This window comes from Brugia malayi (assembly GCF_000002995.4).
Source record: "Brugia malayi strain FR3 genome assembly, contig: Bm_v4_ChrX_scaffold_001, whole genome shotgun sequence".
NCBI classification, from domain to species: domain Eukaryota; kingdom Metazoa; phylum Nematoda; class Chromadorea; order Rhabditida; family Onchocercidae; genus Brugia; species Brugia malayi.
This window is the reverse complement of record NW_025062479.1, coordinates 21,382,925-21,396,223: the sequence shown is the minus strand read 5'-3', so window position 1 is coordinate 21,396,223 and position 13,299 is coordinate 21,382,925. Positions and strand designations below refer to the sequence as shown.

General features: G+C 35.8%; 2 protein-coding genes across 3 annotated transcripts; one reads left to right on the top strand and one right to left on the bottom strand.

Moving 5' to 3' along the window:
* Positions 1 to 597: 597 nt before the first annotated feature.
* On the top strand, positions 598 to 3,263 carry Bma-ruvb-2 (RuvB-like 2, putative; the record flags this gene model as incomplete). The annotated part of the gene is made up of 8 exons (XM_001898390.2): positions 598 to 777; positions 979 to 1,194; positions 1,376 to 1,565; positions 1,765 to 1,889; positions 2,185 to 2,298; positions 2,485 to 2,705; positions 2,817 to 3,018; positions 3,162 to 3,263. 8 exons carry the CDS (start codon positions 598 to 600, stop codon positions 3,261 to 3,263), a joined length of 1,350 nt encoding a protein of 449 aa, XP_001898425.1.
* Positions 3,264 to 4,478: 1,215 nt separating this feature from the next.
* On the bottom strand, positions 4,479 to 12,189 carry Bma-dic-1.1 (the record flags this gene model as incomplete). Of its 2 annotated transcripts, XM_043075641.1 has the most annotated exons (17): positions 4,479 to 4,660; positions 5,032 to 5,259; positions 5,554 to 5,648; positions 5,800 to 5,975; positions 6,111 to 6,259; positions 6,334 to 6,526; positions 6,693 to 6,788; positions 6,866 to 7,054; positions 7,389 to 7,616; positions 7,967 to 8,129; positions 8,285 to 8,468; positions 8,591 to 8,719; positions 8,918 to 9,101; positions 9,377 to 9,518; positions 9,734 to 9,834; positions 11,727 to 11,804; positions 12,079 to 12,189. In XM_043075641.1, 17 exons carry the CDS (start codon positions 12,187 to 12,189, stop codon positions 4,479 to 4,481), a joined length of 2,628 nt encoding a protein of 875 aa, XP_042931575.1. The 2 variants fall into 2 exon arrangements, with proteins under 2 accessions (XP_042931575.1, XP_042931576.1); XM_043075642.1 differs by lacking the exon at positions 12,079 to 12,189 and having other exon boundaries at positions 11,727 to 11,765.
* Between the last annotated feature and the right edge of the window lie 1,110 nt (positions 12,190 to 13,299).

Sequence of the window (13,299 nt, the reverse complement as noted above, 5' to 3'; positions counted from 1 at the left end):
CATTTTGATTTTAGCTGTCTCCTACTCTTTTCTGCTTTCAGAATTTGATTTTAGCTGTCTCCTACTCTTTTCTGCTTTCAGAATATGATTTTAGCTCAATTGATTCCACGATATCTCAAAAGTATATTACCTTTTAACAGTAAGAAAAGATAAGATTTCTTTCAATCAACAAACGATCATTTCTTCCAGTAATACTTGTCTAAATTGCTATTCTTATTTTCCGATATCTTCAGTAATGCTATATATTCCTTCTTTTCTTCCTTTTTTTTACAGTAACCCGCGACCATTCGTATCATTTGATGCACGCTCTTATTAGGAGACAGAAGGATGAAGTATTTTTCATAATGGTTTATCATAGTACTTTCGAGGCCGCATAAAACAAAGACGTGCGTTCTAGGTCGGGGTAAGAGACACAGGGTTGAATTGGTGATTTAAACTTTCATTTTCCATTTCATCTCAGGCCTATTTTTGGTTATTATCTTTTGGTATTTCAAATTTGTTGGTATTTCATGGCTATTTTGAAGTTATATCTAATTTTGAAATTTGTGAGCTATTTTTGTTTTGTTCGAAATAGTAATAATATTGTTTTCGAAAAAGATGGCGACCGTAGACAATGTACTAGTACGTGATGTGCTGAAAATGGAGCGAATCGGGGCACATTCTCATATTCGTGGCCTTGGATTATCTCCAAATTTGGAACCGGAACGAGTTTCTGAGGGTATGGTCGGTCAGATGGAAGCACGACGGGCTGCTGGGATTGTTGTGAAAATGATTCAGGTATTTAGTTTTTTTTTTTAACCTATAATCTCTTTCTCGAACAGAATAGCTTCTTGAGCAGATTAATAACCGATCTGTTGGAGACTTATTTCTGTCTCGTGGGATTAATTGGCTACATAATATGTCTTCAAACTTCAGACCAAGTGATGTTCGTTTAGCATATGTCAAAACTTTTATATTGTTAGCTATGCTCTGTTTCAGGATGGGAAAATCTCAGGTCGAGCGGTGTTATTAACAGGTGAACCTGGTACTGGAAAAACAGCCATTGCAATGGGTTTGTCACAAGCCCTTGGTGAAGACACGCCATTTGTATCGATAACTGCTTCCGAAGTATTCTCGATGGAAATGAGCAAGACTGAGGCATTAATGCAAGCTTTTCGAAAGGCTATAGGTGTGCGAATCAAGGAAGAAACTGAGGTATTTTGTTATTGAAAACATAATTACTCTGTCACTGCTTTAATTCTTGTGTTTTTTCTGCTTCCTTATGCTTTACATATTAAGATTATAGTCTAAATAATCTTTAGTCATACCGAATTCTGTTAACAGTGTGAAACAGTTTCATCAGTATTCGTTTTTGCTAGCCCAATTTTTGTTTTAGGTATTGGAAGGTGAAGTGGTAAGCATTGAAATTGATCGACCAGCAACTGGTGGTGGTGCAAAAGTGGGCAGGCTTACAATGAAGACAACCGATATGGAGACAATTTACGATCTTGGCAACAAAATGATTGAAGCATGTATAAAACAGAAAGTCGCGGCTGGCGATGTAGTGCAAATTGATAAAGCTTCAGGTTTTCTTTATTCTGCTTATGTAAATGTTTGAATGTTATGTTAGCTAAAGCTGAACGAGAAGGGTAACCATGAAAATTTTGTGGATGTACTTTTTGGATGTTGCAAATTTTATAGAATATGTACTAGTGCGTCTAATAAAATTAAACGTATATGTTTTATGAGGTTGATTAAGTGTTGACTAACTAAAATTTGTTGAAGGTCGTATAACAAAGATTGGTAGATCATTTTCACGCACTTATGACTACGATGCTTTGGGTCCGCAAACGAAATCTGTACGGTGTCCTGAAGGTGAAATCCAAAAACGCAAAGAAACTGTTCATACAGTAAGTTCGCAATTATTAATCTTTGTTATATATTAATGCAAAAATATCTGTAAATAGTTTTGTTTATCCGCATAAAGTTGTTGCAATTACAGTTCATTTTGGAATTTCGTTCGTTAAAGTCTTGATATTTCTTGAGTGGTGATGCCCAGAATGCTGTATACTTTTCCATACATTACTAATTTTTGGAAGATTTTGGTTAATTGATATATGTGACTTGATTCCGGTTTTGCACATTTTTCATTTATAAATGGAAATTTATTTTAGGAAGTAGAAAGATAAATTTGTTCATTTTCAGATTGCATTACACGAAATTGATGTAATAAATTCACGAACGCAGGGGTTCTTGGCCTTATTTTCAGGGGACACTGGCGAAATAAAAAATGAAGTGAGAGAACAAATTAACAAGAAGGTAGGAAAATTGAATCTCGAGATATCAATATCACAGTTTATTTTCTTTCAAATTGCCAACGCTGTTTACTGAGAAATTTTGGAATTTTAATATCTATTTCTTCATTTGGTTTTTCGAGACTTGTATTTCGTTATTGCAGTAACTTAGTTGTGCATGTGATTACCTTTAGAATCAGTCATGTTTCAGGTAGTCGAATGGCGGGAGGAAAATAAAGCAGATGTTATTCCTGGTGTTTTGTTTATTGATGAAGCACACATGCTAGATTTGGAATGCTTTTCATTCTTGAACAGGGCCATTGAATCCGATCTTTCTCCCATTCTTGTAATAGCAACCAATAAAGGACATGAATATATTCGTGGAACACAAATCAAAAGTCCTCATGGAATTCCAATTGATCTTTTAGATAGGTAGTTTACAATTCATTCCATGAGATTTTCCATTGATTTCATTTGAACTTCATCTCGTGTTATCAGAAGTAAAATGAAGACGCAAGTATTAGAATTTTATTGCAATTTTAGATCATTAATAATCCGAACAAAACCGTATTCGAGCAAGGATATTGAAGATATTTTGCGCATCCGTGCACAAGAAGAATCTGTGGAAATGGAAGCAGATGCGTTTGGCATATTAACCTTACTGGCTGGTAAAACCTCGTTGCGATATGCTATGCAACTGATTTCAACTGGGAATATTTTACGTGAACGAAGACGTGGTGAAAAGGTGTCCTTATCTAATACAATATCTTTAATATTTCAGAATTGAGTTCACATGGTTAGAATCTCATGTCTATGTAACTTACAAGTTTAAAGTGTACCACATGAAATATGCAATTTGGTTTTTGAACTTATGGAAACTACTTCCAGGTGTCACCGGCAGATCTCAAACGAGCTTATTCTTTATTTATGGATCATAAAAGGAGCGAAAAGTTCTTGAACGATTATCAGAAACACTTCATCAACGACTAAGTTTCTGCTCAATTGTTGAGAATCTCGTCGATCATTTCTGTTACGCAAATAAGTGTGACTTTGCATTATTCGGGTCTGTTCTGTAGCAACCTTCGCAATTGTCTCAAAAAAAAGGAACAATCTGTCAATTCATTTTGTCCACTTTATTTTCTCATGATGTCCTAAATAATTGTTTTGTCCATAAATTGGTATCCTTTTCCATCAATCGCTCAGAATCTTGGTAATCATACTATCCACAATAGCGTGATCAAAGGAACACGGGATGTGGTTTAGAAATCTTCATCAGTGCTGTTGCTCAGTTTGAGCTGCGGACGTTTTCTTTGATTCAATGGGAAAAATTACAACTTAGCTACTTCACTTTGTACTCATTGCGCTGTACAAAATAGCAAAGGCAACTGAATCAATCCGCAAAAAAAAAAATGAAATTAGTTCTGCTTGATGTTACAATCTGTGGTATACATCCTTTTTTTTTGCAATACATCAATTACTCTTAAACAGACAACATATACAAGTTAGAAAAAAGTACATGCCGTGTTTAAGACGATAACAACCGAATTGCTCTTCACCAAAAATTTATCCGCTGAATAAGGAAATCCTACACAACCAAGACGTTGTCGGACTGCATCCAATAGATTCAAATCTTTTAAAAGTTTCGGAAATCTTTTACACCTATGGAGAAACAGCAAAGAGTGATTGCAAGCTGGAAAAACTAAACACCGTCTCAGCTTCAACTTTTTTTGTTTTCACGACAGGGGATGGAGAAGTAAACGAAAAGGGACTTCGCAATTTGCGATTATAATTGGTCCTCCTCAAGTTTACTTTGGGAAATGTATAAAAAATAACGGTTTGTGAATACAACTACTGTGTCTCTAAACACGGCAGATTTTGTACACTGGACAATAGAATGAAGAAGCACCCGCCTGAGTGAGCAAGCAAAGATAATCCGTGACAACAGTGTACACATAAGTTGAAACTCAAATAAGTGAACCAATGAGATCAATGAAAAAACAAACATTAGTAAGCAAGAAACATCATACTAAGATCAATAAAAACTTATCCTTGTTAGTGCTTCCTTATGTTTAAGCGAGCTAAGAATGGATTTTTGACATGCAAATAATCGTATGTTCAGAATCTGTAGCTAAAACAAAGTCCTCCCTCCTTCACACTTTTAAGGTAAGCTAAATCAACATAAATCTCACAAGTAATACGTCTTAATTACAAATCTTCATTGATCGGAGCGTCCGGCAACATTTCATCTAACTGTTTGGTTATAAGATCTATTAGTGCTTTCCTTCGAAATCGCCTAGCTTCACGCAATGCATAACGTAAGCATATCCTACGATCCACAATACAAAGATCTTCCATTTCGGTGCTTTGCAATGACATCACTTTTTCCGCTGAAAAAAAAAAAAATAACCGTGTTTGAAATATTACGACTGAAAAGAACGCAATATTTCTACGATACCTATATTTAACCATAACATGGTTTAACAATCTATCCCAAGTGAAGGCTCTTTCAAACTTCGACTGTTGACGGGAAATAATGAGAAATCTAACGATGAAGTTCTCTTTGTAAAGATGGTCTCCAACCTGAACCGGTGGAACGTGAATGGACTTCAATAGTTAATTCAATTTTCTAACTTGGATGAAGTTACTAACTGTGTTAGAATTTCGCATAATAGTGATTATGAAGTAAATATTATATGCGATAAGGAAAAACAGCTGGAACAAAACAAATAATGAGATGTTAAAATTATGCGAACAATACCGTTTGCAAGCTTTCTAACAAATTTGCCCAAAAGCAATTTTTTCTCATTCAGTGCCGACTCTTCTAAGCGTGATGCACCATCTAAACGTGATTTTTTCTCCACTGGTGAAAATTCAGACCATTCAGATCTTTTCAGTAATTTTTCATGTACATCACCATTCAATGTATGCTCAAGATTACCATTTAAAGCTGATGTAGACTGTCTACAACCTGAACCAGTAACTTTTTCTGAAAATATTTGAGTAAACAGATGTTGAAAACATACTTATCTCCCATAAATCTACAAGTCTAGCAAACCGTGGAAAGGGAACAAATTTCTCCAACGATTAATTAATTTAATTTTCCAACTGGGATGAAGTTGCTAACTATGCTAGAATTTCGATAATCGTGACTACGAAATAATACATGCAATAAAACAAGGAAAAACACAAGCTGGAGAAAAACAAAGCTAAACAACCACATTATCAATTTAAAGATGTGGTGATGTGGAAAAGAGATGAAAAAATGATGCAGCAAACCCACGAGTATCTTCGGAAGAGAGATCAGAACTGAGAGAAGCTAAGTCGAGATCGGATAAAGCTGATGAACTTGAGGATGTACTATGTCTCCGTCGTCGCCTATAATTGAAAAATAATGTCGCATTCTTACACCGTTTCAGAAAAAATAAAGCAACAGATTTCCTCAGCACACTGAATAATTTAGGAAATTTTCATAACGTTTTGCAGAAATTAAAACACACAAAAAGCTTAAATATAATAAGGCGTTTACCGCCATCGAGACAAGGAATCGGCTGCTAAGGGCCCCGCTTTTCGTCGTGGCGGGCGACTGCTATCTGAACTTGAAACATTTGAACCAGTCGAAGACAACCGTTTTTTTGAAGTTTCCATTTTTGGAGAAGTTCCCAGTAAGTTTCCTTCACCAACTTCATCCACCGTCATAGTTTTCTGCAACATAAAACATTCACTAAAAAATCTAATTTGTTAAGTATTGTAAACACATATCATTCAACACTGAAATGCATATTTTATGGGAATTTCACATGGCTTTTTTTTTTTAAAAAATTTTTCAAAAGAACGCACCTTATCAATTTTAAAAGGGTTCCCGAACGCATGTACACGGATTGCTTGAGGCTCAACTTCTCTAAGTGGACCACGTCCTACAGCCTCAAGACTCTTGATATACTCCTGATAATTACCCATCTGACCAATGGGAAGATTATGCAAATCCTCTGCAAATAAAAGTAAATACAACACGAAATATTTCAGGTTGAAAATGAGAAATATTAGAAACAACAAAACAAACCCGCATGTTGCAATTTTATACTAGTGCCAGGTCGACCACCTTCAAATATTGGTATCTGCCCTACATTGAGCTGTTGCATTAAATTGATTCGCATTTTCTGCACTTGCTCGAAAAGTTTACCCCGTCTAATTTCAAATGGATTTCGAAATTGTAACGATGGAGCAATCAATATTTTGGGGATCTCAACTTGTACCTATAATAAGCTGCATGGTTGACCGATACACTCATCTGGTCTTCACAGTAATGATCATAACTGATCTTCATGCCTACTATGATTACGGTGACAAAACCCAGTAAACAAAAAGGCCTCAAGATGAAAAACAACACGCACACACCAACAAAAAGTTAAAAAAAAGAACCTGGAATCCATGAAAATTTTCCATATCACTACTATATCCAGAGATCCTTTTCATGCCTCTACCATCGCAGAGACGTGTACGCTTCTGAACGCCAATCTAAAATCAGAGCATGAACGATTGTTCCGATAGAGTAATTGGCTTTATACATTTTTATAATTATATTTAAAACAAACCAATGATACAAGAGGAGGCGAAATTTGTAGCGATGCTGCCACGGTACTACATAGCGATTCAAATTCTTCACGAGCCATATGCTTCACTTTCGCAATATAAGACAATATATTATACGAATACTGCTGCATTTGGTCAGGTTCCAACATGGGATGTGAGATACTTAATCGAGTGAATGCCTTTTTTAGTGGCTAAAGCAAAATTTCAATTTTAAAATCATAGAAAAAACAAATATAGAAATACTCTCCCCAAGTTCATTTAAATTATAAAGCCTTTGGAAATACTAAAATCCTAACTCAAGCCCACACACAATCATGCAGTACTTTCTCATTTCCTCGAAAATAACCAAAGAATTACAGTTTTGATACACATATATAAATAATACTATAATAAGCCTAAATAGAGAGTTCAACTTAACCCTATTATTATCCTATATCTTCCCGACCATTGAACCATATGAAAACAGTCACTGGTTGTAAAACACTATGAAAGAGTGATAATTCTGGCCACAAAAATAATATTTACTTGTACATAGTAACTTGGAACTGTGGCCAAATATTTTTCCAAACGCAATCGCCAGGAATGGCTATTTTTGGCTTTCGAGTCCATCTTCATTTCCTCAATTAGCGGAAGCAGCAGCGGATAATTGTAAGGCATTATAAATAAATTTACACATGATAAATTGGTGGCCGCTTTGAGGTATCCGAAAGGAGCCGGTGAACTCCCGAGTACACTTGAATTATGGACAAAAACCTGAAATTTTCATTATTTTTAGCAAAAAACAAATTCAATGGCCACGGTTTGTTATGATATGAGACAAGGTGTATACGAAATTTCTAAAACAAATTCCCTTTGCTAATAACTAAATGAGCTAGCTTTAATTACTTACTCGTTAAGCCCCATTGGTTTTAATACCTCGTCTTGAAGTAACTAAGATGCCCACCTTCTGAACTCAGTGAGACTCATAAAATATATTCCGTACAAACAATGAGGATGGTTAAAGAAGCCGACGAAACTTTCGAGTTTCAGGCCTAAAAAAGTCATAATCTTGTCAAAAGAACATCACAACAATTGAAAAAAAAAAAAAAAAAAGGAAATTATACCTGCCAACAGACTCCAGGTTGTTTACGCTCTAATATAAACCTTGTTAAAGGTGAAGGCTCAAGCTCATATTTATCAAATGGGAAATCCTGACAAACAAGAGGTTCACTAGATTCACAACGAAATGAGATCACTGGATGAGCTTTTCGTGGCGGCAAACTTATCCTGCAACTGAATGTATAAGAAAAAAGAAAAGACTAAATTAGTCAGTGCTGAAGAATGAATAGAACATCGTGAAAATTTCTCCCAAAGCAAGAATATGCAATAAAATATTGAGCAATGTCTTAAAGTTGTAAATCAAAAAAAAAAAAAAAAAATACATGCTGCGATCGGGCCAAAACGCCTCTGGAATGGGCCAGTGCCCCGGATATGATCGTGATGCACGTGAATAGACGGTGCAAGTAACATTATGCCAGTTATCTGAATTAAATGGTTTACCACCAACCGACGCCAATTCACCATTTTTTTTTGGATTTCCGTTTTCAACAACGCCATTTGTTCGGTCTAAAAAAAAAGACCATTTAATTTCCAGAATGAGACCCAAACGAATTTATAAAGCCTTATTTTTTAATTCAGAAGTTGATATTCAAAAAAAAAAAAAAATCGCCGAAAATTTCAAAAAATACCGAGACTTAATGTGGGATCTGGTCCATATTTTTCGAAGCGTAAGACGATTCCCTGTTGTTGCAGTTTTTGAACAATCGATTCAACACACACAGCTAGCATTTTATGCGATGATATGCAATATGACCGCCCTGAAATTATTCCGAAATATTACTACTGTTTAAAAAATCCCATTAATGTACATACAAGTGCGGAAAATAATCCATATGAAGACGAAAAATAAAACAAGAAACTTTTAAACCAAATTTTAAGCAAGCACTGAGAACTGACAAGAAAAATAAAAAGGTCTTTTTTCTCACAAAGGAATCTCAATAACTATGACCACTTACCTCCAGTTGCAATACACATCGCATCAATAGGACTATTATCGGAAGGTATATTCATTCCAGGAGAGATTTTTCCCACAGGATTATTACCACTGAGACGTAGAACTATTGAATAAAGGCGTTGGTCCCATCTAAACGGCTCTTCAATCAGTTCGTTACCAATTGCTGTAGGCTTAGCAACTTTAATCTGGAACGAAAGGACCAATTATCATCATTAATATACAAACTTCACATAATGAAGTTTTCCTGCATTTTCAGGCCATATTTGTAAAATCAATTATTCGCTATAAGAAAAACTTTCGTACATTAGAAACTTTCGCATCATCTGTAAGTAATATACTACTTCTTATTAAATAATCAATACAGCTACTGCATTTATTTAAAAAAAAAACTTGCCATCTTAGTCATCCTACACTATCATCTCAGCACAAACTTAAATAAATCCACTAAACGAAGATTTACCTCATTAACAGCTCCAAACTGGGGACATGTCAAACAGTTACCATCAGTTATACTAATTATAACAACTGGTTCAATATAGAATGGATAACGACCAGCACCAAAATTATCAATGCCAGTTTGCAGTCGATTTACATTTACAAATCTTGAACAAAATTAAAAACAATGCACTGATAATTCCCAGTCACATGCTTTGACATCATAATTTATTCCATTTTTGATGCTTATACTAAAGAGCTGATAATAACCAATTAAAACATTCATGTTTTTATAGTATAACATAGTAACCCCTAACTTATGGATGCTCAAACAAACAAAGATGTTGGTCAATGAAAATCTGTATTACTATATGTCAAATACCTCAATGCTGAGCCTAAAGCAGTACCAAATGATGTTAAACCATGTGGCTTCAGCATTTTCAATTGCTCTTGGAAGATACTCTGGCTTTCTCGCCATCCCGCCTGAAATAAAAATTCATTAGTGCACATGTAACTACTTGCGACAATTTTTCAGTAAGTTTTTCCTTCTCCGTAATTTATATGGCGAATTCTGCTAGGTTATCCATAACTTAGTGATGATTACGAATTACGGCGCTTTTCCAACATACCGTATTTAGCACATCACGTCAAGTACTAATTCTAGACAAATAACTTCTAGTTGGAATATAATGAAAATATAAAATTCGAAAACGAAAAATCTCGACTAATAGCATCTAAGAATTTTGGATGTAATTCATTTATTTTAAAATTTTAAATCATTGATTTCTTATTCCCTTTCGCCTTTTGCACTTTTGGAAATCAGTTTCTTGTTACATATCTACCGCATCCATAGTTATAGTATAGTACAACACAATTACAACAGAGTTAAACAGAACAATCGCTATTTCTAAAAAAGCACCGATTCTTCTCAGGTTATTCGCATGCCTGCCAGGTCTAACGACTTTGATTAGTGTATTTCTAATCAACTGGAACTACATATAACAAAAAGTAGGATAGTTCGTTCATCCATTTTAAAATTCGAAACTCTTAACCCTTCCTTTTCAATGAAGAAATTACAGAGGAATATAACTTTCCCAACAGCATCCACAAAACTATCATTGCCGACATACTACACCCTCCCAATATTTTCAGTAAGACCGTAAACTGAATTCTCATTTCCTTTCAACTCTACCCAATCAATGGAGCAAATATACTCCAGTAATTTCAGTACGTCACAGTAACTCTCTAACGATCATCCAGAAGTTAAAGGGGTCATTTTTTTTAGCAAATGAAGATACGCTTGTTAGATTCCAGCAATGGATCCTTTGCAACCGTTCTTATTCGCTGAATAAACATATTTCATCATAGAATATGTGATTTGCGAAGCAACTGTATGCATTTCACCAATACGCTGCTGGCCGCAGCATTAGGGTTAGCATAGGCACAATCATCACCAACACTTTGTTCTTCTCATCCTGAATACTCTCCCGTTTATTTCATTCTAACTCAACTCTATTTTCAAACCACGAAATCCCACCAATTCTTTAACCAGTGTGGCTCTTCTTTCCCTTCCCTATACGTTTCACACCTACCCTCCCTAATTTTGTTCACTCTCTCTATCGCAAATGACAACATTTCTCTTCCCCTAATCGTGGGAACAGGAGAAGCGCCCCGACGACTACTTTGCACTTTACCGTTCCTCCTTAACCGAATCAACCAAACCCAAAGACATCAGCAAGGATGGGTATACACAACCCCACAACATTATATTTGAACTTTATTATGTTTCGAAAATTTGCTTATTTTAGAAATTTCCTTTAAATTTAAGTTCGATTAAGTCTTGTTCGGAATCTCGGCTGCAGTGACTAGACTACCTCCATGCACTGTATAGTCGTAGCTAGTCATGTACATTCAGTTTCACGACAATATAGAACATTACCCCTTATGCGAAATTCAACGATCGTTCCATATGCCTAATGGTAAGAAATACTTCTCATCCCGAAGTAGATAGCTTTCCAATGAACTCTTCAGATGAGTTCAGAAGTGTTAAGCACACTGCGTCAAAACCTCTAATGATAGCGGCAGTAGTTCAGGCCTACTTCATCCACAGTTTTATTTTTATGATCAGCTTTCGAAATATGAAAATTTCAACTTTTGTGCGACTGTCTTTTCTTTTTTTTACTTTTTTCATTTTAAATGCAGGAATTGTGCGCCATTCTTGATGATGTCTTTTGGCGCTTCTCCTTCCTTTTTCTCCCTCTCTCCACAGTTTCCTGAAAACTTTTTTCTCCCGCACTCTCATCTCCAATCCAGAAAGATGCTGTTGCCATTTATAGATTGACATCTCCAATACTGTTAGCTCAGCTTTTACGAACCTTTACATTCATAGGAAAATCTTCGAACGACATCAGCATATATCGATCACCACGCGCACTTGCATCACGTACCCGTTGCTGCAATTTTCTATTTTAAACACTGTTCTCTTTACTTTAAAAAATAGAGATAACAAACACGCAAAAAAATGTTACAAACTATCAATATTGTATGGGAAAGTAAAATTGAAACAAATGTAACTTTTTACTTCTAAAAACAGCTCAAAACAAAATTTGAAACTTTGTAAGCAGTAAAAAAAATGGTTGCATTTCTCCTGAAATCCATCATTCCAAATAGCGACACTCTGAATCACAACTGTGAGAAAGGATGAGTAAACAGCAGGCATGGAATTACCTTGAGGATCAATTCAACAATAGACCGAGCTACATCCAGCATCGCGGTGCCCTGATACGTTTTTTGAGCCATCGAGGCACTGGAATCGATGAGGAAAACGACAATTGTCATTCTTCCACACTTCACATCCCCACAGAACCACCGTTCGAATCCTTCGCTTCGTCCTCGTCCGTTCTCTTCCTCCTCCTCCTAATTAGCTGTCAGCTGAATCACTCTTATTACCACTGTATCCTTTTTCCACAACCACATCAAAAAAGCAGTACTACATTTTTATTCGAACTAATTCTTCATCTCTACCAACCCCTCTCTCTCTCTCACTCTTTATGAAGTAATCGAGTAGTAGCGAAATCATGAGTTTCAAACCATACAGCAATAAGAAATGAAATTTGCTTATCGGTAATTATGTTTTCAAAACGATGGAAAAGGAAATAAAATGCGAGAATCAATAACTCACAATACCAACAAAACCCTTCACTCTATCCCTATAACACACGCCACCCTAACCACACCACCACGTCACGTACGCCCCCCACACGTCCACTAACAAACACACCAACTTCTCCCCAACCAATTACAACGAACTGAATCGAAACATTCCTTCACCTCCCCTTATATATTCTACCTTATTACCTCTCACATCCCCACACTCTAACCTTTTTCCACATTCTCTAATTTTCAACTACAATTCCTGCCAGGTTTAGACACAAATTGCCAAAGTGACAGTATTGTAGAATATTGTGAATAATAGCTAGTAATAGAGAAGGAGAAGAGGAGAGAAAAGCCAACTGCGAAAGAAAGAAAGATAGGGAGAGATAGCAGGTAGTGAATATTTTATGGACAAGTATTATATATGGGACAGTTTTTGATACAAATTCTTTTGCTTTCTAACCTTTCTTGCCGTCTTCTCTCTCTCCCATTCACTCACTCTCTCCAATAAAACGTGTCAATTGCTTGTGAAGCAGACGAAAAAACAAGAAGAAAATAGTGCAAGGACGAAAAAAAGTTAAAAACTTGCAAAAATTACTCGTCGATTTTTTCGGCGATTTTGATTCGAACCCAAGCTTCCTACTATTGCAGCTCCATATCATTAACTAATTGCCAATGGCGGTGTTGTGCCTGTGTGTATATGCGCCCATTGTGCCGCCCTCCAGCTTTCTGGTCTGTTCAAGTCAATCGTTTCGTCAAATTATTTATGTGGGTGGGGCAAGTCTTGACGGGCAG